This window comes from Meriones unguiculatus, chromosome 2, assembly GCF_030254825.1.
Source record: "Meriones unguiculatus strain TT.TT164.6M chromosome 2, Bangor_MerUng_6.1, whole genome shotgun sequence".
Classification (NCBI taxonomy): domain Eukaryota; kingdom Metazoa; phylum Chordata; class Mammalia; order Rodentia; family Muridae; genus Meriones; species Meriones unguiculatus.
In genome coordinates, this window is record NC_083350.1 from 17,531,942 (window position 1) to 17,557,677 (window position 25,736).

General features: G+C 37.7%; 1 protein-coding gene across 2 annotated transcripts in view; it reads left to right on the forward strand.

The window, feature by feature from the left end:
* Dcc (DCC netrin 1 receptor) overlaps window positions 1–25,736 on the forward strand; it is a 1,165,274-nt gene that overhangs the window by 403,193 nt on the left and 736,345 nt on the right. For both annotated transcript variants that reach the window (XM_060377064.1, XM_060377065.1), the window contains exon 2: window positions 16,655–16,975. In XM_060377064.1, the coding sequence (XP_060233047.1) occupies window positions 16,655–16,975 (321 nt within the window). The remainder of the gene's footprint in view (window positions 1–16,654; window positions 16,976–25,736) is intronic.

The window sequence follows — 25,736 nt, forward strand, 5'->3', positions numbered from 1 at the left end:
TCCCCTTTCATTTAACCCTGTTTTATCAGGTATCTTCAGGACTGACTGCAAAGTTCTCTGTGGCCTAGCAGGACTGCTCCTCCCTGGGGGGAGGGGGATGTCAAAGAGCCAGCCATTGAGGAGTTCATGTCAGAAATAGTCCCTGTTCCCCTTACTAGGGTACCCACTTGGATACTGAGCTACCAGGGGCTACATCTGAGCAGAGGTTCTAGGTTATATCCATACATGGTTCTTGGTTGGAGAAGCAGTCTCATAAAAGACCCAAACACAGGCTTCTTGCCTATAGATAAAAAAATTCCAAAACTAGGTAGCCTAAACTTAGATGAATAAGGATGGGGAATGATTTTCTTTAATATAATTAAACCCAGATCCAAAATCATGAAAACGTAAAATGTTTCACTGTTGAAAATATATATATACCCTATTGAACCCTCATAATAATTTGCATTTTCAGATAAATAGACTTCTGAATTTGAATCTTCCTTTAATATATTGTTAGGTAGGGGACTAGAAAATCTCAGTTTACACATGTCCTCATATCTGTATAAAACAAGCCTCTTTTCATTCTCAAATGGTTTGTATAATAAATTACAAGAGCATTCACTCTGCTGATTAGCATGAAATTATCAAAAAGAAAAATGCACAATGTTGTATTTAGCTTCTTCTTGAATCCTGCCGTTATGTTGTTAATCTTTATTTTATTCTATGTTGTTTCTGGGGGAGGTTGATACAGTGATATAAAAAAGAAGCTTCAAGGAAAAGCTATTTTTAAAACAATATCCAACCATGACACCGAGTGTATTCTGAAAACGATGTTGTCCTGCATCCTTGTGGGTGTCCAAAATGCCTTTAGTCTGTAGGGACTGATTGGGAAAGAGACTCCTTTCAACTTGAGGCCTGAAGATTGATAGGCTAATTGAGGACTTAATCATAGGACCCCACAGTGTGTTCATTTTATCTGCTTTATTCCCTTTGGATTCACTGAACATGTTAAAGTTGCCAAGACATTTTAATCCCCCTTAAGATAATATTGTCAATCACTTTTTGTTTATTTAGTGTGGAGCTAAATGAAGTTAAGAGAATGAGTTTCGGTAGATTTAGGCACCATTTTTTATTTTTTTTCTAGGCTCTATCAAAGTATTGATCAAGTTTGATGGTTATGTCTTCACATATTCCACTATGTGGGATATTCCTAAACTTATTTAGACCCAAGGGTAACAACCAGGAGAAAACAAAGTTGAATATAGGCTCCCTAATAAATTGCATATTTATTATCTGGTATTCTAGGGATCACCCCCTCAACCTCCCTTCCCTTTGTTGATCCATATCTGATACTCAGGGTCTCTGCTCTGACTTCAGAATGACGGCTCGGCCTGGCCTGAGGAGATTCTGAAGAGTCTCCCGAGCCCTCCCTGTGGGCACTCAGCGTGTGAACACTAGAGCCATTTTTCTGAGCTGAGTGATCTTCAAAATCTATAGTTCATAAAAACATTTTATATCAAGGTATTTGGGCAGCATAGAATGCTCTGCTTTATACTTTTTCCCTGATTGCAAGGTCATGACAAAAAGATTTAAGCACTGTATGTGTGGATGATGGATATTTTTAGACTCACAGGAAACAAGGGGGTCTTTACTAAACATTTCAGTTATGATCATGTGTTTCTGTTTAATTTATACCTGAACTGTTTTGGCTCAGAATGATTTATGAAGTCTACATTGTACAATCTGTAAAGAAGGGAAAGAAACAGAAATGTTAAAACAACTTCAGCACCAGAATTGAACAATCTAGATTTGGTTACTAAAGATTTTCCTAAATGTTTGGCTGTGTCAAGACAGTTCAAATATCTGAACTTCTTGCCTGAATGGAAAAAATGAAGTTACCTATTTTTCTGACTGGTAAGATCCCAACAGGCACTAGATAAACTATGATTCGCTTTAAACACAGCATTGTAAATTCAGGAAAACGTAAAGAGAAATATACCGCCCACTGACTGTAAGATTCAACAAATCCTCCTGCTGAACTGTGAGCCAGAATAGTGGGTAATCCTGATCCTCCCCTTCATCCCACACAGCACAGGGGAATAGTTTCCCATGTGTTACATTGATTTTTGTCATTTATTTTTATATTTCTACCATTAATTGCCTTTCCATGCAAAAGCAAGGATACAGTTTTCATCATCTATCTTGGCCAGAGATTAAGAGAGTTAGAAAGAATTTATAGATAAAATTACATTTATTTGATTATAGTAAAAATATCCTCACTGATTTAATTAACATTGCTTAAATTTCACACCAATTGTGGGTTTTGAAATTGCAACCCAGACAGTTATAACATAAAGCATGTATGATATAATGAAGAAAAGCGCCTTTAGTGTTCTCAAGATGCATATGAAGTCCACAGATTCTCTCCTCTGCAGGTAATAGGAAATGAAAATGAGGTAAGAGGAATTGAACTGGAGTAGAGTCAGGTATACTCTCTGCAATCGTGAGTGATGGCAGCAAAGCACACTGAGAAGAATTGTGGGGTGTTTACATTGCATTAGACAGCATGCATTACTCTAAATAAGCTCAACACATGTTCTGCTTTTGATTTTTTATTTTAATCCGAAAATCTGGGTGTGAATTTCCTTTTGAGGATTCAGGATAATACACAGATCCCCTAAATGGAATTAGCATTTTTTTTCTATACTTCAAGGAGGCCTGATGTTTGTTATTTTGATACAGTTTAGGCTTTTACTAGCCCTGAATGGTGACACTCAGGAGATTATTACTTTGCTTTGATTCTTATAGATATTTTTTTCCTCTTATTAGAGACAATGTGAGAGAAATGCATAAAGATCAAATAGGACACATTCATGAAAAGCAGCTGGACACAAACTCATCTAAACTGATTGAAAACCAGATTAAACAACTTCAGGATGCTAAGAGGCACCTATGTAGCATCATTTGTCATAGAAACCTCTTCCTCTCTGGGGCCACGTGTTATCAAGGCATCTTTTGCAGAACTCACTGAGCTGTGGCAGAGAGAGTGCTTATGATGACTTTTAATAAGAGAATTAAAAGGCATTTTCCTTATCTTAAATATATATTTATGCAAGCAAATATAATTAAGGTATTTTAAAATATTATTAAGGGCTTTTATAGGATGCTGCGAAAGTGACAGTTGTATTGTATTTCATCAGAAATTGGAATATATTTCCACCAAATTTCTGGCCTGTATTTGTTTGCAAATCCCCTGAAAAAGAACTGTGAGATGCAGGGAATTGGACCAGTGGAATATGGAAGGTAGAGTCTGTCATCCTAGACTAGTGACTCTAGGAAGGTCTGAGGAATCTGAATAGACACCAGGCATCACAATGTGTTTGCTCATAGAAGTGAATGAATGAATGAATGAATGAATGAATGGATAACACCACCTTTTTTCATATCCCAAAGACTCAATATCATTTCTAAAACGTTGACAATTGCTAAGTCAATTCCTAAGAGCATAGAGCATTAAGAAGAGCTGGTTGCATGATGGCAGAACAAAGGTTGGGCCCTTCTCACTATCTACTCCATCATCCCTAGACGATAGGTCAAGAGGCTACAGGCTGAGGTGAGCCAGATTTTACCTTTACTCTGCTTCAGTAGCACTGATTTATACATTTGAAAAGATTTCCTTAAGTATCAATATTTCATACTTTATTTAGCCAATTGGTCCATTAAGCCAAAAATTTTATGCTGTCTTGCCTTTCAAAGACAAGGCTGACCACCTGATTTTGCAGAATAGATAAAGGAATGCTCCCAGCATGCTAATAATCAACTTTGTTTTGTGTGCTTTTGCTTGGCAATAATGTGTGTGTGTGTGTGTGTGTGTGTGTGGTGATGATATTTTCAGATTTATCCTAAATTATTTGTTTTTGTCTATATATGTTTTCTTATTTGACAATTATTTGCTAATAAACCTGAGTTAGACGTGAACTAAACACTGTGTAAGATAGACAGGTGTGCCTCACTTCTTGGCATCTACATTATCATAAATACATCAGTCTCAATCAAGTACTGAAGACCCAAGAGAGACAACTCAAGAGTTGTCTCTAAGAGTTAAGCCTGAAGCTGCTGCTCAGTAGAATTTCTATCTCTCATCTGACTCTACTTACTTTTATTTTGTGTGATCACCATATTTTATTTTTTTAATTTTCTCTATTTTTTAATTATTATTATCATTTCTTGCAATTTATTCAATTTGTATCCCAGCTGTGGCCCCCTCCCTTGTCTTCTCCCAATCTCGCCCTCCCTCCCTCTTCTGTCCCTATGCCCCTCCCCTATTCCACTGATAGGTGAGGTGAGGTCCTCCTCCTCTTCTATTTGACCCTAGCCTATCAGCATCAGGACTGGCTGCATTGTCTTCCTCTGTGGCCTGGAAAGGCTGCACCCCTCAAGGGGAGGTTATCAGAGAGACTGCCACTGAGTTCATGCCAGAGAAAGTTCTTGTTCCCTTTATGAGGGACCCCACTTGGAGACTGAGTCTATGAGCTACATCTGTCCTTGGTTGGGGTATTATTCTCTTCAGGGCCCCAGGGTTCAGTTTTTTTTTTTTTTTTTTTTTTTTTTTTGGCTCGGCTGTGATCATCATATTTGGACCTTGAGTTTGAAGTTAAAACAATCTTTAGATATTGTCAGAAATCACAACACATGTAAAGTCAGTTGAATGCTATCAGAACTTCTACTTGTTTGGTAGTTCTAAAGCTCCAGCCACTGGAACCAAGGACAGACACCATTTAGAATATTTTCAGCAGGGTTGGCAGTGTGTCAATAGCACGTAGCCCTTATAAGTAGGATGAATGTATGATTCTCCATGCTAATGTCTCCTTCATGTAAGATTACATGCATAAGACCGTCATCATTTCAATAAACACAGATCGTGTGTATAAGGCACACACAAAGTTCAGAAGACATTTTGCAATTTTAATTATAAAAAAGCATTTTCAGTCCTACAGCCTGGATCAAGATGAGTTGAACACATATAAACATTTCACACACACAATTGAGAGGGTATTTGAGCAAATGATGATCTCCTGGGCAGTGCAAGTCTCATCGGCCTACAATGCCAAAGCTTCTGCACTGGTTATTATCATAGCTTTTTATCTTTTATGTCACCATGCTCTTCACAGAATTTAAAAAAAAAGCATTTTTTTCTACCCAGACAAGATACAGTAAATATCAAACAAAATGAGTGACAGTATTTTAATGAAAACTTTTTGCCTCCATATTTGAGAAAATTGGTCTTGTAATAATACAAATATTTTATCAGTTTGAGTACCTGCATTGAACATCATACCACATTGTCAGCCCTGAGTTTTGCTGAATGTTTAAGATCTTCTCTGGATCTGTAAGACCTTTAAGAAATTAATCCTTCCTGTTTGTGATAGGAGTCTCCATAAGATGAACAGTTCATTTCTCATGAATCGTGACAAAATCTCCAATGCTTTGTCAGCATTGTGACCTCTGCAGTCTTTATCTTCAAGAGAAAAAGATCAGACTCAATTTTATGGCTAATGAGGTGGGTTCTGGGTCTCTTGGCACTGCCTTTTACTACATCTCTTTTTGTTCTCATTTCAGCCCACGAAAAACATATTACAGATTTACTGTGAAGTAAATCTCTTCACAGAATAGATTTCTTTCTAAATTTGAGGGTAATTTTTTTCACAAGTAGCAAGAGTGATAGATAATGAATTTTGAGACTATTATGAGCCTATATAACTGTGCATATTCTAACATTTTGTAGCTCCTATTCCTTGTTTAATTGATGATTGAATTTGTTCCTACCGTGCAGTGCACACAAGGAAGGTTAGCAAAGAACAGGTCAGACAAAATCCCAAGCTTTCTGTCCACCTGGGATGAAAGGTTTTTTTTTTTTTTAATTGATACTGATTTTATTTTCATGTAAATTGTATAACTCTCTCTGGTGATTTGCTGAGAGTTATTAGCGGCTCTTTTCTTTAATCAATAACTGAATCTTAAATCACCATGAACTCTACCTGTCCACTATATCTGGCCACTGCAATAGTTCGGACCAAATCTCAGTGTTTCTCATCTTTATTTGAAGTAACCACTTCACCAATCTTCTTACTTCTCAACTCAGACCAATTTGATCTTTTGTGGAACAAGGTCTCCGAACTCTGTACCTATTACAGTTTGGGGGCTGAGTAATTCATTTCGGTGAACATCTTTTTGGTCTGTAATAAGATTTGATGCAGTATCCCTGAACTCTATACACTAAATGCCAGCAGCACTTCTCCTGGTTAAGAGGAATCCAAATTACCAAAGGCCTCTTTAGGAGGGAAATCCATCTCCTGAGAGCTGCTGCTGCTGCTGCTAAGAATAAGGTGACCAGTTTGAGGGCTCTTCTCCTGCTCCCAGTGTTCCTTAGTTGTGTGCAGGTGTGTAGGTCTAGAATTGAGGCCCCAAGAGATTCCTTCATTCCATGATATAATGTCAATGAGCATTGCCCTTGCTCAGGTCTTACATAGGCAGCCAGATTTAAGAAGGAGGTCCTCTCCTATTAATGGACTTGGAAAGGGGCAGGGAGGAGATGAGAGAGGGAGGGTGGGATTGGGGAGGGAATGAGGGATACAGCTGGGATACAGAATTAACAAAATGTAACTAATGAGAAAAATAAAATTATGGAAAAAAAAAGAATCTTCTGGTGTAGCTTCTTTGATATTTCTAGAGTTGAAATTTCATAGTAAATGTCCTAGTTCTCTGGCTTTTACCATCTTCTGTGATGAACCTGAGCCTTAGATGCAGGAGTTGTCTTACAATTGGGGCTGAATATTCTCACTTGCTCTCTGCATTTTAGTCAGTTGTGGTTTTCTATAATGATCTTTCTCTGTTGCAAGATGATATTTCCTAGGGGAGGAGGAAGACCACAAAGTTGTTAGTCAATACGAAGTGGTTAGTCCTGAAATAATATACATAAAAGTAATTTGATACAGACTGATAAGGACATGTTTACATATTTGAGAAAAAATATATATGCAACAAATATTAAAAAAAAAGAAGGTCATGACTCTGAGAGGCAGGGGGAGGGTTTATGGGAAAGACTGGATAGAAAAAGGGGGAGGGGAAAATGATGTAATTAAATTCTAATGCAAAAACTAATAGTTCTTTAATAAAAGATGGAAAAATAAAAAAAACACATTTCAGTGCTCCAGTAAACAGATCTACACACATTTGCTGCCCTTCCTCCTACTCTGAGGTGGACTGATGAAAGATGAAAAAGGAGCGGATGCTAAATTGAGCTTAAGCACATGGGATAAAGACGGTTCAAACAAGGGCCGATTAAGCAACAGAGCAGAATTTCACTTTTAAGTGTTAATGTTGCATGGGTCTGGAAAATGAAAACCTAGATGTTAGGCTGTGTTACCTGTTGAACAGAAAGAAAAAAAATCCATCATAATGTCTCCATTATCACACGGCAAAATCGAGCTGAGACTTAAGAGATTTAGCCCTTGAAGCAGAAAAGAGCTGAGAAAGTTCCTTGCCTCTCCACTGTGACTCTTACCGGTTTTTACTTCACCAATGGATATAGCCAGAGGACATGGAGAGAATTGCCTCGGGCACACTTTTGCCCTATGGAAACCTCAGATCTGCAAAAGCTTTCTCTGCTTGCACAGATGCCATGTGCCCTGAATTCTGATATAGAACCCTCTGTGTGGGTTCACTGAGAGATTTTTGCCAGGGCAGTTGCTTTTGAACTGCACATCTTGTGTTTCTATTTCTGATTTTTGTTCTTGTCTTGTAAAGGGAGGAAAGAAATAGGGCTCACTCTGAGAAGAGCAAAACAAGTTCACCAACCTTTCTGGGGAGGTATTTGGTCTTGTTGCATCATGAATGTCCCTACACTTAAAATCACTCCCTGATTCAATCATGGTCAGATTGCAAGAATTCACTCTTCTTTATAGCTCTTAGATAATTAACTTAGACCACGTGAATTTATATGCTATTTTTTAACTTTCACTATGTGTTAAGAAAATTTTATGAAAGACTAGCCAGATAAAATGTGGTATACTAGGTATAGTTACATTTGAGTTTCCTGGGTGCTCATATGGAGCTCTTGTGTCATATATAGAAAGTTCTAGGTTTGAAACTGCTGTAATTTGTGTAAAGGTACCACAATTTATGTATCCATTCCTGAGTTGAGGGACATCTGGGTTGTTTCCAGATTCTGGCGATTACAAATAAAGCTGCTATGAACATGGCTGAGCAAATGTCCTTGTTGTACACTTGAGCATATTTTAGATATATGCCTAGGAATGGTATTGCTGGGTTGTGAGGAAGCACTATTCCTAGTTGTCTAAGAAAGCACCAGATCGATTTTCAAAGTGGTTGTACCAAGTTTACATTTCCACCAGCAATGGAGAAGGGTCCCCCTCCATTTCTCCACAACCTTTCCAGCATGTGTTATCACTTGAGTTCTTGATCTTAGCCATTGTAATGAGTGTAAGGTGAAATCTCAGGTTCGTTTTGATTTATGTTTCCCTGATGACTAAGGACACTGAACATTTCTTCAAGTGTTTCCCTGCCATTTGTTATCCCTCTCTTGAAAATTCTCGATTTAGCTCTGTACCCCATATTTTAATTGGATAACTTGGTTTGTTGCTGTGTTACTTCTTGAGTTCTTTATATATTCTCAGTATTAGCCCTCTGTCAGATGTACGGTTGGTGAAGATCCTTTCTCAGTCTGTAGGCTGTCTTTTTGTTCTAATGACAGTCCTTTGCTTTACAGCTTTTCAGTTTCATGAGGTCCCGTTTATCGATTGTTAATCTTAGAGCCTGTGCTGCTGGTGTTCTATTCAGGAATACTATTCAGCAATTAAAAACAAGGAAATTGTGAAATCTGCTGGCAAATGGTGGGAACTAGAAAAGATCAAATTGAGTGAGGTATCCCAGAAGTGACACCCATGGTATACAGTCACTTATAAGTGGATAATAGACATATAATATAGGATAAACATACTAAAACCTGCACACCTAAAGAAGCTAAGCAAGAAGGAGGACCCTGTGTAAGATTCTCATTCAGAAACACAAAATGGGATAGACAGCAGAAAAAGGGAAAAGCAGGGAACAGGACAGGAGCCTATCACAGAGGGACTCTGGAAGACTCTACCCAGCAGGGTGTCAAAGCAGATGCTGAGACTCATAGTCAAACTTTGGACAGAGTACAGGGAGTCTAATGAAAGAAGGAAAGACAGAAAGGCCTGGAGAGGACAGGGGCACCACAAGGAAAGCAACAGAACCAAAAAATCTGGGCACAGGGGTCTTTTCTGAGACTGGTACTCCAACCAAGGGCCATTCATGGAAATAACCTAGAACCCTTCCACCAATGTAGCCCATCACAGTTCAGTCTCCAAGTAGGTACCCTAGTAAGGGGAACAAGGGTTGTCTCTGCCATGAACTCAGTGGCTCACGCTTTGATCACTTCCCCCTGAGGAGGAGGTGGTGTTGAAATCTTTTAGTCTCTCTCAAGAGCTAGAATAAGTACAGTATTTTCAACTAATGACTGCATACTCTGAATATTACTTATGCTTAGTTTCTCATGAAAGTTTAAAATGCTATCAATGTTGTAGTACAGAGAAAGGACTTATTACCAAATGTGAACAGAAGCCAATACTATAGCATTAGTTTGGTTGTTGCCATTGTTTTATGAAAAGAACAGTTTATTTCAACTTTGAATAATGTTGTTTTTTTTTTAATAAGTTGAGCTATTGGTTATGATATAAGTGTAGCTATCCAGGCCTTCTCTTGATTCGCTTTCACACACTTCACTTGTGCTGACTGTTTGGTGAGTATACACCTTTTCTATCCGAATTCATGACATAACTCGGGTTGATATGAAGTTCACAGAGTGAATCCTCAGACTGCAGAAAATAAACATGGTTGTGGTCTTAGCCATCTTGACACTAGATTAGACTGACAGATACATCATCCAGGTAAAAGTTCAATGCTCCAATGTACTACAAAACCACAATTATACCCAGTTAAAATCAATCAAAAAAGGGGGGTTGGGAGGAAGGTAGTTCAAAATGTCCCATAATCAAAATCTCTTTTTATGAAGAAATTGCCACTGTTACAACTCTTCAATAGATATATTTTATAGCTTTTGCCCAAAGCAGGATTTTTTTTTTTCTACTTAATGTTGTGGTCTTAGGAGAGGAACCTCAGCAGAGTTCTGGTTATAATAAAGGGAGTCATGCCACTGTAAACACTGGTCTCTGTCTTGGCTCCTTCCTCATCTCCCTTCAGACTCTTAAAGAGATGTGTGAAATAAAAGATCAACAAAATGTCTGTTGGAAGAGTTGGCCAATTATTTGAGCTTTTAAGTTAATTTCCCATGAAATTTTATTTTCTTCCTTAAAAAAACAAAAACAAAAACAAAAACATATGATTAGTAAGGGAACAGGGACTATTTTTGACATGAACTCAATGTCTGGCTCTTTGACTCCACCTTTCCCCCCGGAGGGAGAAGCAGCCTTGCTAGGCCACAGAGGAGGACATTGCAGCCAGTCCTGAAGAAACCTAATAAGCTAGGGTCAGTGGAAGGGGAGGAGGACCTCCTCTATCACTGGACTTGGAAAGGGGCAGGGAGGACATGAAGGAGGGAGGGTGGGATTGGGAGGGAATGAGGGGGGGTGCTATGGCTGGGATACAAAGTAAATAACCTAATATGATTAATATAAAAAATACAATTATTAAAAAATAAAAATTAAATTGAATTTAAAATTTGTCTCCAACTACAAAAACTCAAAATGAACACAACAACAAAACCAAATATATAAAATTGCAAACATGCTGTCTAAGGACACCATGCTTTTTTCCTAGTCTGTACGTTTGTGAACAGAGTTCTTATGCTTCTGTTCCCTGGAAGTCCCTGGAAAGGTCTACCAAACACAAACAGCTGAGTTCTCCCTTATTGTTGACAGACAGCTTTTGGTCTGTCGTAAGATTATATTTTAACTGTTTCCCAGGTGCTATTGGTTTTGTTAGTATGAAACCTATTCCAGACTTTATATTTTTTTTTTATCTACTGAACCCCATGATATTTATGTATGTTTACTTCTGTTAATTTCTTTATTTTTGTAATGGTTTTTAGTCCCCAATCTCATTTCAGACTCAGTGTATTTTACTTTTTTCAAAATTAAAGAGCAGAATTACAGTTGCACACACCCTTGATGTCTGAGAATCCCAAAGAAGATTATATCTTTCACAAGATTGTTTTAATTTCCTTCAACACAGATTTTTTTGTCTTAAAGGAAGGTGATGGGGCCAGGGTTATCTGCCTCAGTTCTGAGGATTTGGGCACTATCAAAATCTCTGAGCATCTCAAATTATATGTGATATAAAATAGATGAAATTATGCACGACAGGTTCTATAGGGATTTCTGTGACATTTTCTAATCTCTGGCTTTTTCAGGAACTTTGTTTCATGTCAGTGCTACTTTACATCAATTTCTCTTTTACCTTTCTTAACTATAAGCTTTTACATTGTGGGCTCAGAATGGGATATCTGATTCTACTGGGAATTATTTTTCATACTCAACAATGTTTGATATTATAGATAAAATGTCATCCACCATTCTAGGTGCCTGTGTGACACACAGGATTTGAAATGAGAAAGATGATATGATAAGGAGATCAGGCACAAAAGGACATAAATGTCCAGGAACAGTTTGAATACTTGATTATTTGAGGGTGTTTAAGGACAAATCCCACTTATACATACCCAGCATGACTTGGAAGTCCTTGGCAGTTTTATTGTATTTTTTTTCTAACTGGCCTCCCCCAAGTTAGGAATCATTTTGGCTCACACTTTTAGGAGTTTACAGTCCATCATGAGGAGGAAGGGCATAGTGGCAAAAGTGTCAGGACTGGCTTGGCTTGGTATATGTTATCGAGAAAAAAAAAAGAGTGACATTGTAGCTGCTCATCTGATTTTCTGATTCCCTCCTCTTTTAGTCAGTTTGGCCCCCTCGTCCAACCATATACAAATTGACCATACCCACCTCTGTCAATTCTCTAGAAGAACACTCTCAAAGACACACCCACATGTCAATCCTCTTTGCTTTTGATTTTTTTTTTTACACCTGATAAAACTAAAATTAGTGAGAGAATTCCTCCTTCAGATCACCTATGAGGAAAAGGTCCTTTTCTGCAAGAAAACACAGACACGATTATCTGTTCAAATTAACCCTTTGTCAGAAAATTAAAAAAGAAACACCAAAACTATGAAACGTATATAATGGGAAGGGAAGTCACCAGGTGTGTGTGTTTGTGTGTGTGTGTGTGTGTGTGTGTGTGTGTGTGTGTGCTTAGTACATGCATCAGTGCGTCTCCATCTCTGAAACTGACAGTCTCTTCTTTTATTATTGTGTTATGCATACACACATGTACATGCAGCCATATAACATACTGACTCCACTTATCAGTGCTCCTATGTACATGTGCCCAGAGCTGAGCGCTTGGAACTGGACAAATTCTGCAGTAACTTCTTCCTGGAAGAAGTTGATTCTCCCTCTCTCCTCGTCAGGCACTGGCTTCTTATAACTCTACTTCTGTGGGTGGGATCATGTGGAACTTCCCATTCCCACCTTGGTGCGTCCACTAATGTCATTAATGCCGGGCTTGTCCATGCGATCATATGGTTAATATTTCCTGAGTAAATTTTTCCTAGGAGAAATGACGCCACAGCAGATGTACGAGGCCTCCGGCTCTTAAAAATCTTCCCTCCACACCATTCTGTGAATTTTCTCTGAGCCTTAGCTGGAGGAGCTGCGTTCTAGGTGTATTAGTTGTGGTTGGGTACCCATAGTCACTTTTCTCTACATTCTTAGAAATTGTGTCTCTGCAATATTTGTGAAAAGAAACTTTTTTGTTTTTCAAAAAGAAACTTTTTTGATGAAAGGTAAAAACCACACTTACCTGTGAGTGTAAGAAACCTATTTAGAATACAGCTAGAAATCATGCTGCTTTAGGAAAATGACAATAATAGGCTCTTCTCCCGGGTCTGTGACTCTCCGACTATAGTGGGTGGGCTAAGAATAAGGCACGATTTCCCTCTCTTTGAGCAGGCCTTAAGTTTAATTAGACAGTGGTTGATTACCGAGATAAAAGTGAAGGCATTGTACCATTGTGGGAGATGTGCTAGGCCAGTCATTGTTATGGTTCTTGGGCTTTACAGCTGGCAAGACTGATTGTTCCTCTTCTTCGGCAGCTTGCACAGCACCTTGTGATGCTGTGATAGCCAGTGCTTGGGGATGAGGCTTTGAGATCAGTTCCAGGTCAATTCCTCTAAATTCTGTGCTCAAAGTGTGTGGTTACTTCAGCAAGCAGGTCTTACATCCTGGAAGACAGCTGTGCTAGTTACTGTTTTGTTTCTGTGATAAAATACTATGACCCTAGGCCACTTACTTACAGAAGTGTGAATTTTGCTATGGTTCTAGAGGAATAGAAATCCACTGTGGTGGGCAGGCATAGAAGCAAGTGGATGACAAAGCTGCATGAACAGGAAGCTGAGAACTCCCATGGCAACTCCGAACACAAAGTAGAGAGCGCAAACTACAAGTAGGGTGAGGCTGCACGCTCTCAGAGCCTACCCCGAGTGCCATACCTCCTCTAGCAAGACCATACCTCCTTAAAGGTTTCCACACAGCAGCACCAGTTGTGGACCAAGTATTCAAATTCCAGCCTAGGAGAGGCATCTCTCATTTAACCATCACAGATAACAAGCATAGATTTCCCCAAGCTGTTTTTTTTTTTTTTTTTTTTTTTTTTTTTACAAGAGATTATGTTTCTCCAAACATTCTTAGTGTTATTTTTCTCTCCCTTCTCTCTCCCCTTGTATTATCTATCTTTCCAGTGAAAGCCCCACCCCACCCCATTTTTCAAATTTGGTAGGAGAAAATGAGAAGCTGCTAATCTGCATTAAAGCCAGTAATTGATGCATTAATGGATTACTTCTTAGGCATATGAAGTGCCTTACAAGAGGGTCAGAGAGAGCCCTGTGCTTCGTATGAGTTGAAAAAGTCGACATCCAAGTCATTTGTCATTTCTCAAATAATACTTTTCACTTTGGGTCTGTCTAAAATATTAAGTAATGCAAGATCCTGAAAGCAAAGAGATTTTGTAATTTCAAAGTCATATATTTAAAGTATAATTGTTATGAGGAAGAAAAAAAGCTCAAATTACCAACGAGCAGCAAGGGTAATTGTATTATGGAAAAATTAATCTTTATTTAACTTCCCTAAACCACGCACCCACAGCACTGAGAACTGTCATAACCTCCCTGTTTCAGAGTAAGTAGATTATTTATTTGTGATAATGGGCACATGTGCTCATTAACATGCTGTCATAAACAGCTGTGCTAAATGTATTATGTGCTCTGTGACATAAATAATGTTCTCTGCATGAGGTTGTGTTTAAAATATAAGCACTGAGTAGAACAAAAATGCAATAAATGTTTTTTAATACAGTTGCCTAGTCTTGCATTCTAAATTTATTTCTTCTGTTTGAATGCTGCTTAAATGGAAATTGTGGTCATTACTCTGATGAGGCATCTTGACATTCAATAACATTAGAACATTTTCATGCTTTCTCACCCTTAGTGTACCTCCAGCCAGGTATTTGCTAGTGGTTCTTTCTGAGAAGTGAGAAGAGAGTATTTGACTTAGACTCTATCTGTTTCTCAGTAGACTTAAAGTTCCATTGATAGATGTTCTCTGCTCATTCTTGTGCCAATCCTTTCTAAATCTGGGCTGACTCGAAAGTTCTTCTATTGCAGTGACTACTTCCTTTTTGCTTGTGAAGGTCCTGAGTTCTGACAACACATAATGATATTTAGAATTGCACATATTTAAGTGATATAGACTGAACAAGAAGCAAAAGATCCAGATTCTCAATAGGATAGATGTTCCACTAGAGAAACAGACTACTTCATTATAATTGAGCTGTTGCACAAATGCCGATGTGTATGAAAAGAATCTGTAGCTGGGACTGACAGAATTGGAGCCATCAGGGTCCTTTCCCTTTATTGTTTAGCAGTCCTAGGATTTGTAAATCAACATTAGTTTGTGCAAAGTTCTAAATGCTTTCTTTGGTAAGTAGCCTAGTGGTGTGGAGTGAGTATCTGATCAGAAGTGATGCCAGCTTACTGGAAATGCCACAGACCTTAGATTCAGCTTTAGAAGCACTGACTCTGTGCACTCAGAACCCTGGAAGGAAAATAGCTGCAGAACCTATGATTTCACTGGAAATCAGGAATAATTCTGACCAGCAGAGCCAACAGAGGTCAACCCATGATGAGAATACTGATTACATTAATTAAGATGTCTGCCATTTAACTCACAAAACCCCCAACAGTATTCCACTCCCAGATAGGCCTATCTCTTGTGAGTTTGTGGCCAGCCTGGTTTACAAAGCTAGTTCAATACAGCTAAGGCTACACAGAGAAGCCTTGCTATAGAAAAAAAAATACTAACAGATACTAAAATGCATCTGTTTAATCAAGTCCCATAAATCCTAGCTGTCACACTATTGACTGGTGAGACTTCAAAATATCTGAAAATACTAATTATATGTGTCCAAATTTTTCAAATAATGAATGATGTAATAATATTCTTATCCATAACTTACGAATTATTATTTTTCCTAGTAATATTTTCTGGGATAACTCTTTCATTAATTAGTGTTCACATAAAGCTTAACACAGTATTCCTGATCCTAAATTTATCTGTAAATAGAGGGAGAAAAAAATGAGAGGAAATGTTGGGAAAATCAAACTTGAAATTTGTCATCCTGAGTGAGGGATCCTAGAAGCAGAAAGACACACATGGTATCTACTCACTTATAAGTGCATATTAGACATATAATATGGGACAAATATATTAAAATTTCTACACCTAAGGATGCTGGGCAAGAAGAAGGATCCTGAGTAAGATAGTCAAATGGGAAGGACATCCAAAGAGGGAGAAAACAAGAAACAGGACAAGAGCCTACCACAGAGGCCTCTGAAAGACTCTACCCAGGAGAGTATTAAAGCAGATGCTGAGACTCATAACCAAACTTTGGGCAGAGTGGAAGGAATCTTATGAAAGAAGGAGGAGATAGAAAGACCTGGAAGGGACAGGAGGTCCACAAGGAGAGAAACAGAACCAAAATATCTGGACCCATGGGTCTTTTCTGATGCTGATTCTCCAACCCAGGACCATGCATGGATATAACCTAGAACCTCTGCTCAGATGTAGCCCAAGTGGGTTTCCTAGTAAGGGGAGCAGGGACTGTCTCTGACATAACTCACGGCTGGCTCTTTGATCACCTGCTCCTGAGGAGGGAGCAGCCTTACCAGGCCACAGAGGAAGACAACTCAGCCAGTCCTGATGAGACTTGATAGACTAGGGTCAGATGGAAGGGGAAGAGGACCTCCTCTATCAGTGGATGTGGAGAAGGAACTTGGAGGAAAACAGGGAGGGAGGGAATGATTGGGAGGGAGTGAGGGAGGGGGCTAAGGCCTACAAAGTGAATAAATTGTAATTAATAAAAATATTTTAAAAATTAAAAAGATGAAAAAGAAATTTCTCAGAGCACATGAACTGATTTCCCCTGTGCTCTTTTATTCCAGGTTTTCAAATTAAACCTTTCACATCCCTTCGTTTCGTGTCTGAACCTTCTGATGCTGTCACAATGCGGGGAGGAAATGTTCTGCTCAACTGCTCTGCGGAGTCTGACCGAGGAGTCCCAATCATCAGGTGGAAGAAAGATGGTCTCATGCTAGCCTTGGGCATGGATGACAGGAAGCAGCAACTTCCTAATGGGTCTCTGTTGATACAAAACATACTTCATTCCAGACATCACAAGCCAGATGAGGGACTTTACCAATGTGAAGCATCCTTGGGAGATTCTGGCTCAATTATTAGTCGAACAGCAAAGGTCTCAGTAGCAGGTACGTAGATCTTTTCTTCTCTCCTACTTCTTTTATGTCGTCTATCTGGTTTCGGATGTCATGTAAAAGCAATGTACATTTTTAAGACTTACTATTTTAATTAAAACAAATACTATACTCTAAGGTATAGTATGGTGGTTTGTGGTTGAATCAAGCTAACTTCACAGTCTTATTTATGTAGTGGGAACACCTAAAATTTCTCCTTTTGTAATGCTGAAACACACATGACAATTATAACTGTGGTCACCATGCTGAGTGTTCAGTCTAGAATATATGTATTTCTTTTTCTGATTAATAGTCTGTACTAGGGTCAGATGGCCCCTCCATTCCTCACCCTTCTACCCCATCAAGCCTCTGGTAATTACCATTCTGTTTTCTGAGAGTCGGATAATTTAGATTCCATCTGTAGGTAAAAGTATGTAGTATTTATCTTTTCCTCTTTGACTTATTTTGCTTAGCTTATCATAATATACTTCAGGTTCACCATCATTGTCTAAAGTAACAGAATTCCTTCTTTTTGTGGATTAACGCTGCTGTGTATGTATCCCACAATTTCTCTATCTATTCATCTGCTGACATCAGTATAGGTTGATTCTAAATTGGCATTGTGACTGATGAAGGCACGGAGTCACAGGCATCTCCTCATCACTAATTTCATCTCAAGGTGATGCATGGGCCTAGTGACATGGTTATAGCATCTTATGCTGCACTTATTTTTACTTTTCAGGGAAACTTACCTATGATGGCCACATGATCGTTTTTCTACCAACAATGCACAATTTTAAGTGAAATAAAAGAGGATTAAGTGACTCCTGCTCGAGGTTTCTTGTTAACTGTCGTTTTCAATTAACATAGAAAACAGCAGACACTTCCCAATATTGTGTACAGCTTTGTGCAATTTGCTCTCAAAACAAAGCTGACTCCTGGATTCACTGCTTACATGAATGAATGGGCATTTTATTAATAAAATATCAGAAAAAAATAGCCCCAATCAATTCTATTTTACAGATTCAGTAGTGTTAAACTTTTGTAAAATCAATGCTTTAAGCCCTGAGGGCAGTACACTTTATTTTAATCACAGTGTCCTAATCCGTAACAGAGATTTCAGGTAAAAAATAAAAATGTTCCATTAGTTCTTTCAAATGCAGCTCCCTTTTTGACACGTCACTTCAATGCCAAAGGATAAGATGGACACCTTCCTTTTCATCTATGAACGCTGAAAATAGGGTATTTTGAGACCCAGGATGTTGCTGTGTCCATTCCATCTTCTCAATTTCCTAAGCATTTCCTCTTACCCACACCCCGTAGATCTGTGCTGAAAGGTATCAGACAGCTGTTTTAACTAGTTTCCGTAATGCCTTAAACTTGGACTGGAATGTGGCTTTTTGAGGGTAGTACTCCCAAAGGGGCCATACAGCGAGCTAAAACGTTCTTCCTGAGGTGGAAATAGCTAGTAAACTGGGTGCTACTCTGAAAGGGCCGTGAGGAAACCAAATTCTGCTGACTCTTGTCTCTGAAGACCAGCTTCTGGAACTGTGGGGAAAGAACTCCTATCATCTATAGACAGTAGGCTCATCCGTATCCAGTTACATCGGCCTTTCCCTCCGCTGATGTGGTCTGTTGGGTATGCTCCTTGTTATCAGCAGAATAATAGCCAGCTAGCCTGATTTCTCCTAGACTCAGCTGTGAAGTCCCATATTCTAGGAAACCGTTCAGCAGCTAGGTAACTTTTTTCATCATACTTAAAGGTAACCCTGCTTGATTTAGAAATGGCATCCGAAGGCAGTGATTATCAACCTTCCTAAAGCTGTGACACTTTAATATAACTCCTCATGTTGTGGTGACCTGCAGCCATAAAGTTATTTCATGCAAATATCTGATAAGTAAGGTGTCTGACATGGGACTCCTGTGAATCATTCGATCCCTACGGGGTCGGGACCCACAGGTTGAGAACCACTGTCCTAAAGCGACAGGTAGGAAGATAGCGTGATCATGAATATCCAGTTTTAAGTTATCTGTAACTGGTGAGTGGTAAGTGTCTGGAATCTTATTGACAAATGCAAAGAAGAGGAAGGGTGGGAATTTAATGATAATTGTGATTAATTAGTAGAAGCATGTAGGACAAGTACTGAGAAATAGGGAAAGGTTTTATATATGAGGAGAGGGACGGGCACCTTGACGGTCTGCAGTTTGTATGTTTCTGGAGAGATGAATCGTTCGATCAGCTGTCCGAAGGGCTAAAGCCCCTCTGCCAATAAGAATGAATCAGGATGGCATTTTGATGTCCTGTTACAAAAGGCAGCTTTATCTGTACTGCTAATGAAAATGTCCTGAATGTTGCAATGTCTGTTTTCATGCAACCCAGGTTAAGTTTTATGTTTTCGCTGTTTCAGTGGTGAAATGAGAAATGATTCCTTCCTGTGAGATATTAAAATAAAGTGGCTTTGACGTTAGTATTCTGTGGAAGGGTAGGCTCAGGGATGCAGTCATTGAGGTGCAGTCTAATATTAGATTGTATCATTTCGAGGCAATAAGGTTCTTCACAGCATTTTAAACACTTACCATGCTGTTTGGCAACACAGAATACATCAGTGTTATGTCTGCTGAGGTTACAATTGCCAAACCACCAGAATTCACAAGGGGCATATATCTTCCTTGCAATAAAAGACCATGGTCCTGATTTAATCTTATTTTTAAAGCATTAGTAGTCAATAAAACAGTTACCACTAAAAGGTAAGAGTCAGCTTTGTCTGGGTAAGAAAACAAAAACAAAAAACAAAACCTGTGTACCCTCAGGTACAGGGTAGAGCCCACGTAATGCAATGCCTGTCTTGTGGTTCGACATTCTCAGAGTGTTTTTTTTGTTTTTTTTTTTTTTGATCAAAAGGAAAAGTGGCAAATGAAATCAGTCTTTGATCAGCCAGAACGCTTTATGTAGTCATCTTGCCATGCACCATTCATCCTGTTTCCAGGAACCTCTCGAGTGCTCTTTAAATCCTGAGAACACACTTCGCTGGAGAGGGAAAAGGCATAGAGAAGATAAACGGAGCCACAATAGCAGCCAATATCTTTTCAAAGGTTGGGGTGTAACAAGCTAATAAAAAAAAATGAAGGGTTTTTAATGTAATTTTGAGTTCAATTAGTAAAGAATGATGGACTCTCCAATCTCCATTTGAAAGTACCTTAACAGTTACTGGCTTTGAGAGGAGAATTTTATGCTTTTCTAATAGTTCTAACCTAAGGGACTACAGTCTTTTGTTGCTATGGTCACCTCTGTGTGGCAAGAAAAGTTGAGCTTGAGAAGGGCAGCAAGGCTGTGTTTTATTTGCTACTATGGTCTCCATCTTTTATCTAAAAGCATTCCTGTGTTGAGTTGTAGGCACATATCCTGCCAATGGGGACATGGGCATTTGGTGCATCCAGAGACTTCTACCCCCTTCACACTCTTTTCCTTTCCCTCTTCTTTACTTTGGATCTATTTTTTTTTATTGTACTTGATCAAATTTATATGTGCTTATAGCTGTCCATATATAAATATATTCTTGATAAAACAATTTGTTTTATATCTTCATTATCTTATCAGTTCAAAACCACAGGTCCTGCTCAAAAGAGAGAGAAAGATATTATTCTAAGCTAAATTAGAGTAATCATTCCCTAAGACAGAGATGGAAGTCCTCCTAAATGACATGATTTATGATGGAAGAGATCACATTAACTTATCAAATATGTTAATAGAGCGTCAATGGGTGTGTTACAGCAAGGTGGAAAAACTTCTGCTTTATGTTTCTCAAGTAATTACATTCAACACGCATAGCTGAATAGCCATGAAGTAGTAGGATAGGCAAGGGTTGCTTAAAACAGACGAATAAAAGACTAATAAAAGACAATTTAAGAATCTTGTTTCTCAATTGCAAAGTCCTAATCAGTTATTCAAAACAGATATGATTATTTTGAACACTTCTGCCTCACACCATATAAACTGTTAGATGACTTTGAAATTACAACATGCACTCTGCTGAAATATCTGTTACACATTAAAGTGAAGGGTTAGTTCTGTAACCCAGAATATCAAGATGAGTATACACTGAACAAAGACACTTGTTTTGCTTCATATGTTGAGATCTGTCTGAGTCTATGGCTTCTGGCTATGGCCATTGTGCACATTTGTAAGGCTCTGTTTGGGTCCACATATGTGTAGTTCACATGGACTCTAGAGGTCAGCCTTGAGTATTGCTCTTCAAGCGCTATCCTCTTGTTGTCTATTGTTGGCCTGGAGCTGGTAAATTAGTCCAGGGTGTCTCCTCAGTAAGCCCTGGAGACCCAGGTGTCCCCACCCTCCAGCATTTGGGTTAGAGCTGTGCTGCCTTATTTGTGTAGGTCCTGAGGTAGAGCTCAGGTCCTTATGGTTATACGGCAAACATCAGCTCTATAGCCACTTTACATATAATTTACACTGTAAATTTGTAGTGCAGAATAATGATATCTTAATGAGAATACTATTGTTAATAAACCCTATACCCATAATCATGTTATTATTGTGACAATTGTTTTATCATTTATTTTATGAACTGGAAACTTTAAAGCAATCCTTGTGATGGCTAAAACCACATGAGGGGTCAAATGAAACACTGGTTATAATCAAATACCATAAATAAATGTTATATCCTAAATCAGATAATTGCTATTGCCATTTATGACAGGTGAGAAAGCTTGAATTTAGATTTTATAGAGTTGAATCAATGTTGATTTTTTCAAAATACCTCTAACTAAAATATTTATTTCTGACCAATTGTTCTATAATCCCATCAAGTCAATGAAGTTAACATAAATTTTATTGTTCACATAAGGAGCTCTCTCTAAGAGACTACTTCTACAGTTGCTTCTGAAAAGTATTGTGGGTCCTTTTCTCAGCTTTATTAATAGCCTTTCAACTGTAAAAGATTTACTGATGCAGGACTCATGGTCTGTGGTGATGAGTTAGCCTCAGAATTTCACACATATGTCCTCTTCCTTCAGGAACTCAATAATGTCAGTATTAAAGAAACAATGTGAACAAACCTCCTGTGAATAATCATAGTTGAGCCACTGTACTCCATTTTTCAATGATATAATCATGGCTACATGCGCACTCACACACATGCTTCCTTCATAGCTGTTTATCCACACATAGCCCCTGTAGGTTTTGGGGTAAACAGAAAGAATAAGAGAAACATCTCCTTGTCCTTACCTTCTTGCAGATATAGTGGAGCAGAGTCCAACCAAATAAAACCATAGTGACCACAGATTCATGATACAGCTCTGTGTTCACGTAGATTTGATTTGGTCCACTTTTAAGCACTTATATTTTCATATTAAAATAACTGACTTTGCTTTGTAGAGCTCCTCAGAAAACATAGGTACATACTGTCTCATATTGCTTAGTAGATATAAAGGCTAAAGTTCACAGATAAAGCAGAGTATAAGATGGTACATGACTCTGTATGAAGAGAAATTGGAACAAAAGTTCTCTAATAAAGGCTAGGGTCAAATAGAAGGGAAGGAGGACCCCCCTATCAGTGAACTAGGGGAGGGACATACGGAGAGTAGAGGGAGGGAGGATAGGTTTGGGAGGAGACGAGGGAGGGGGCCACACCCAGGATACAAATTGAATAAATTGTAATAAATTATAATAATAATTTTTAAAAGGAAAAATAAGAAAAAAATCTCTAATACAGGACATAGAATATACTCTCATCTCTTAGCTTCTTAATGTAGGTAGAGTTAAAGGCACCAGATCAATTCACATAATCACCTATTTTTTTAATTCAGTTTATGATGTGCAAATACAAACTAATGAAAAATAATAATAACCGTAATTGATTTTACTTAGTAATCTTTCATCAGTTTCTTGGAAACATCAATTCTACGGAAGAAAACACATAATTTTTTCTAGATGATTTTATTATCAAAGCTATATATTCAATATAGATGTATTACAAATCTTTCTTGAAAATTAGAAAACCTGCATTTGTTAAGTAAGTTTATGTGTCTTCAAGGAAAACACGTTATTTTTAAGTGATTTTATGCTTCAAGGCAAGATTGCATATATTTTGTTCTCTTTCTTGAAGAAGAAAATAAAAGAGCAACTAAATTGCATTTACTTAAGTTGTTATGTCATTCAGGGAGATTTTTTTCTTCCCTGTTACAATAGGTATTTTAAAATGTAAACTGCTCCATTTTGCTTTTAAATAACACAGGCATTATAATTAAAATTCCCTTGTGTTTTTTTTTAAATAATTAGCTACTTGAGGAGTTGTTTCTATGAGTTCCCTTCCAGAATGCCTCCCATTTAAATGAGTTATGAAATAATTAGGGGAAGCATATTATGGTGAGAGAAGCTAGAAAGAGCCTTTTGTGAAATGATAACCTGACCTTTCCATTCTTGCTTAAAAGGAAGCAGGAGAAAGCTTGTCTGAAGGGAAGGAGAATAAAATACATTGCCTCAGGTCACTCAAATGTTATATAAAGAAAACAGCAAGAAAAATGCTCATATTCTTTTTCTCTACGGGAACAAATATAAGAATCTTGCCTAGAAGGTCAAGTTCATTCAGTGAAGCAGTTTGGAAAATGTATCCCAGGGCTCTGGAATCTCTGAAAAGTCTATTTTAGGGAGATTCAGTTACTACAGAGTAAAGCTTTCCATTTCACACTCACAGGAATGCTGTTTACTTTCAATTGATATGCAGGGAAATAAATTTGTCTGACTATATAATTCTTAACAGCCTTAATTATCCCCAATTTAACTAAATACTCTTGCTGTTTTGTGGTTAAAACATAAAAGAGAAAGAACGCGGATGAAATTGTTGTCTATGTACTGCTGTACAGTTTTATTTTTAATTGCCAAATAAACCTTGTATAATCATTGATATAGCCCTCAACTTAAATAATTGGACTTTAAAGAGTAGGATTTTATGTTCCTCAATTAACTGTGTTAATAAGTTAAAATCAAAATATGTTCCTGACAAACTGGGATGAATTCTGCCGGTAGAAAATGGCAGCATAGAACTTGACAGGACTTCACTGTCGAAAATTCAACAAAAAGAAATTAAAAAATTCTCCAATCTTTAACCTTCATTGCAATGCTATGAATTCTAATATGTGTGGAAATGGTAATTGTTAATTACTCACCAAATATAATTTGTGTCAAAAAAAGGTTATGCTTTTCTTCTCCTGTTGTGCTGTCCACCGTGTGGTTTTTGCTAGCATTCTAATGAACACAATGTAATAGCCAAAATAACTCAGGTAAAATAATAATCAGAAAGTTTCTTTCTTTTTTCATGTCTACAAGACTCCCATGAAACATAGTAATTTAACATTAGTGATAAAAATGAGCTTTACCCATGTTTTTTTGTCTCCAGTAAGGAAAAGTGACAGCATTTAACTTATCTATCACAGGGTTTGTGATACCCATATGTCTATCACAAGGGCTGATGCTCCTGTAACAAAGGACATATTGCTTTGAGAAAAATGTCATGTTTGCTTACTCAAAGTCTTACATGCCACAGGAGCGTAGAAAAATGAAGACTTGGATATCTATGCATGGGGGGTGTGGCTGTGCTTTGTGCTTTACTTAGGAAAGAACTGAATGATGGTAGAAAAATATCTGCTTGTCATGTATTACGGTAATAAACTAGAAGGTGCTCAGCACAGCCTGTTTCTTCAGCAGCGTGTCTGCACCTCTTGCATTTCTCCTCCAAAGGTATGAGTTGGCACATCCATTCCATGGAGTACTTAAAGCATATTTTTGCAGTTATATTTCATAATTTTATATACAAACAGTGAAAAAATAAGTGCTTGGCTTGCCAAATGCCTTTTTTTGTGGCGTTTAGCCTAAGCAGAATAACTATAGATCTCTAAATCTCCTATGAATATTAGCTCTTAGTAAAGGAAGGGCATTTTTACTTTTATAAACCGATATCAGGCATTGATATTTTGTCATGTTTTTTATAATAAAGTTTAATACTTAAACAATATTACACAGATATATTTGAAAGAAGATACTTAGTTTATATTACTTTCAAGATTTTTTCACACAGTAGCAAGTGACTTAAACATAGAAAATGCTCTACAAATTAAACAGTAAACAAGAAGAAACTGTGGGAAATCTCAGTGTGCACAATTCCTAAGTTATCTTACTTTTCTGTCATGAAAAACAATAAATAGATTGAAGACAAAACAAAAACACAGTTGCACCCCCTTTTTTCCTGTCAGGGTCAATAATATATGTATTTGAAAGTACTGAATAAACGTAATGAGCACAATTACTCATGTCTCCCAAAATTATTATTTTAATAGTCTACTTATTAACTTATATCTATATCGATGTAATCTATTGCAATAAAAGTAATTGGACACTTGTCCCATAATTATTAAATATGTCTTCTATTAGAGGTGAGAGAATAATTGAAAGTGAGTCACTGAGATCCCTAAAGTCACTGCATATTCTTGATACAGCGAGTGATTTGACTGGATACAGAGTCATGAGTTTAGAATAAAGCAAAAACAAAATGAGACATGCTTTTTATAGCAATAAAATAACTTCAGTAGTATAAACTGTGTGAATCTTTCTGTGGATAGTAGACATATAATATGAGATAAGCCTATAAAAATCTGTACATCTAAAGAAGGTGAGCTAGAAGGAGGACCTTGGGTAAGATGATCAATCCTCATTCAGAAAGGCAAATAGGATAAACATCAGAAGAGGAAGGAAACAGGGACCATG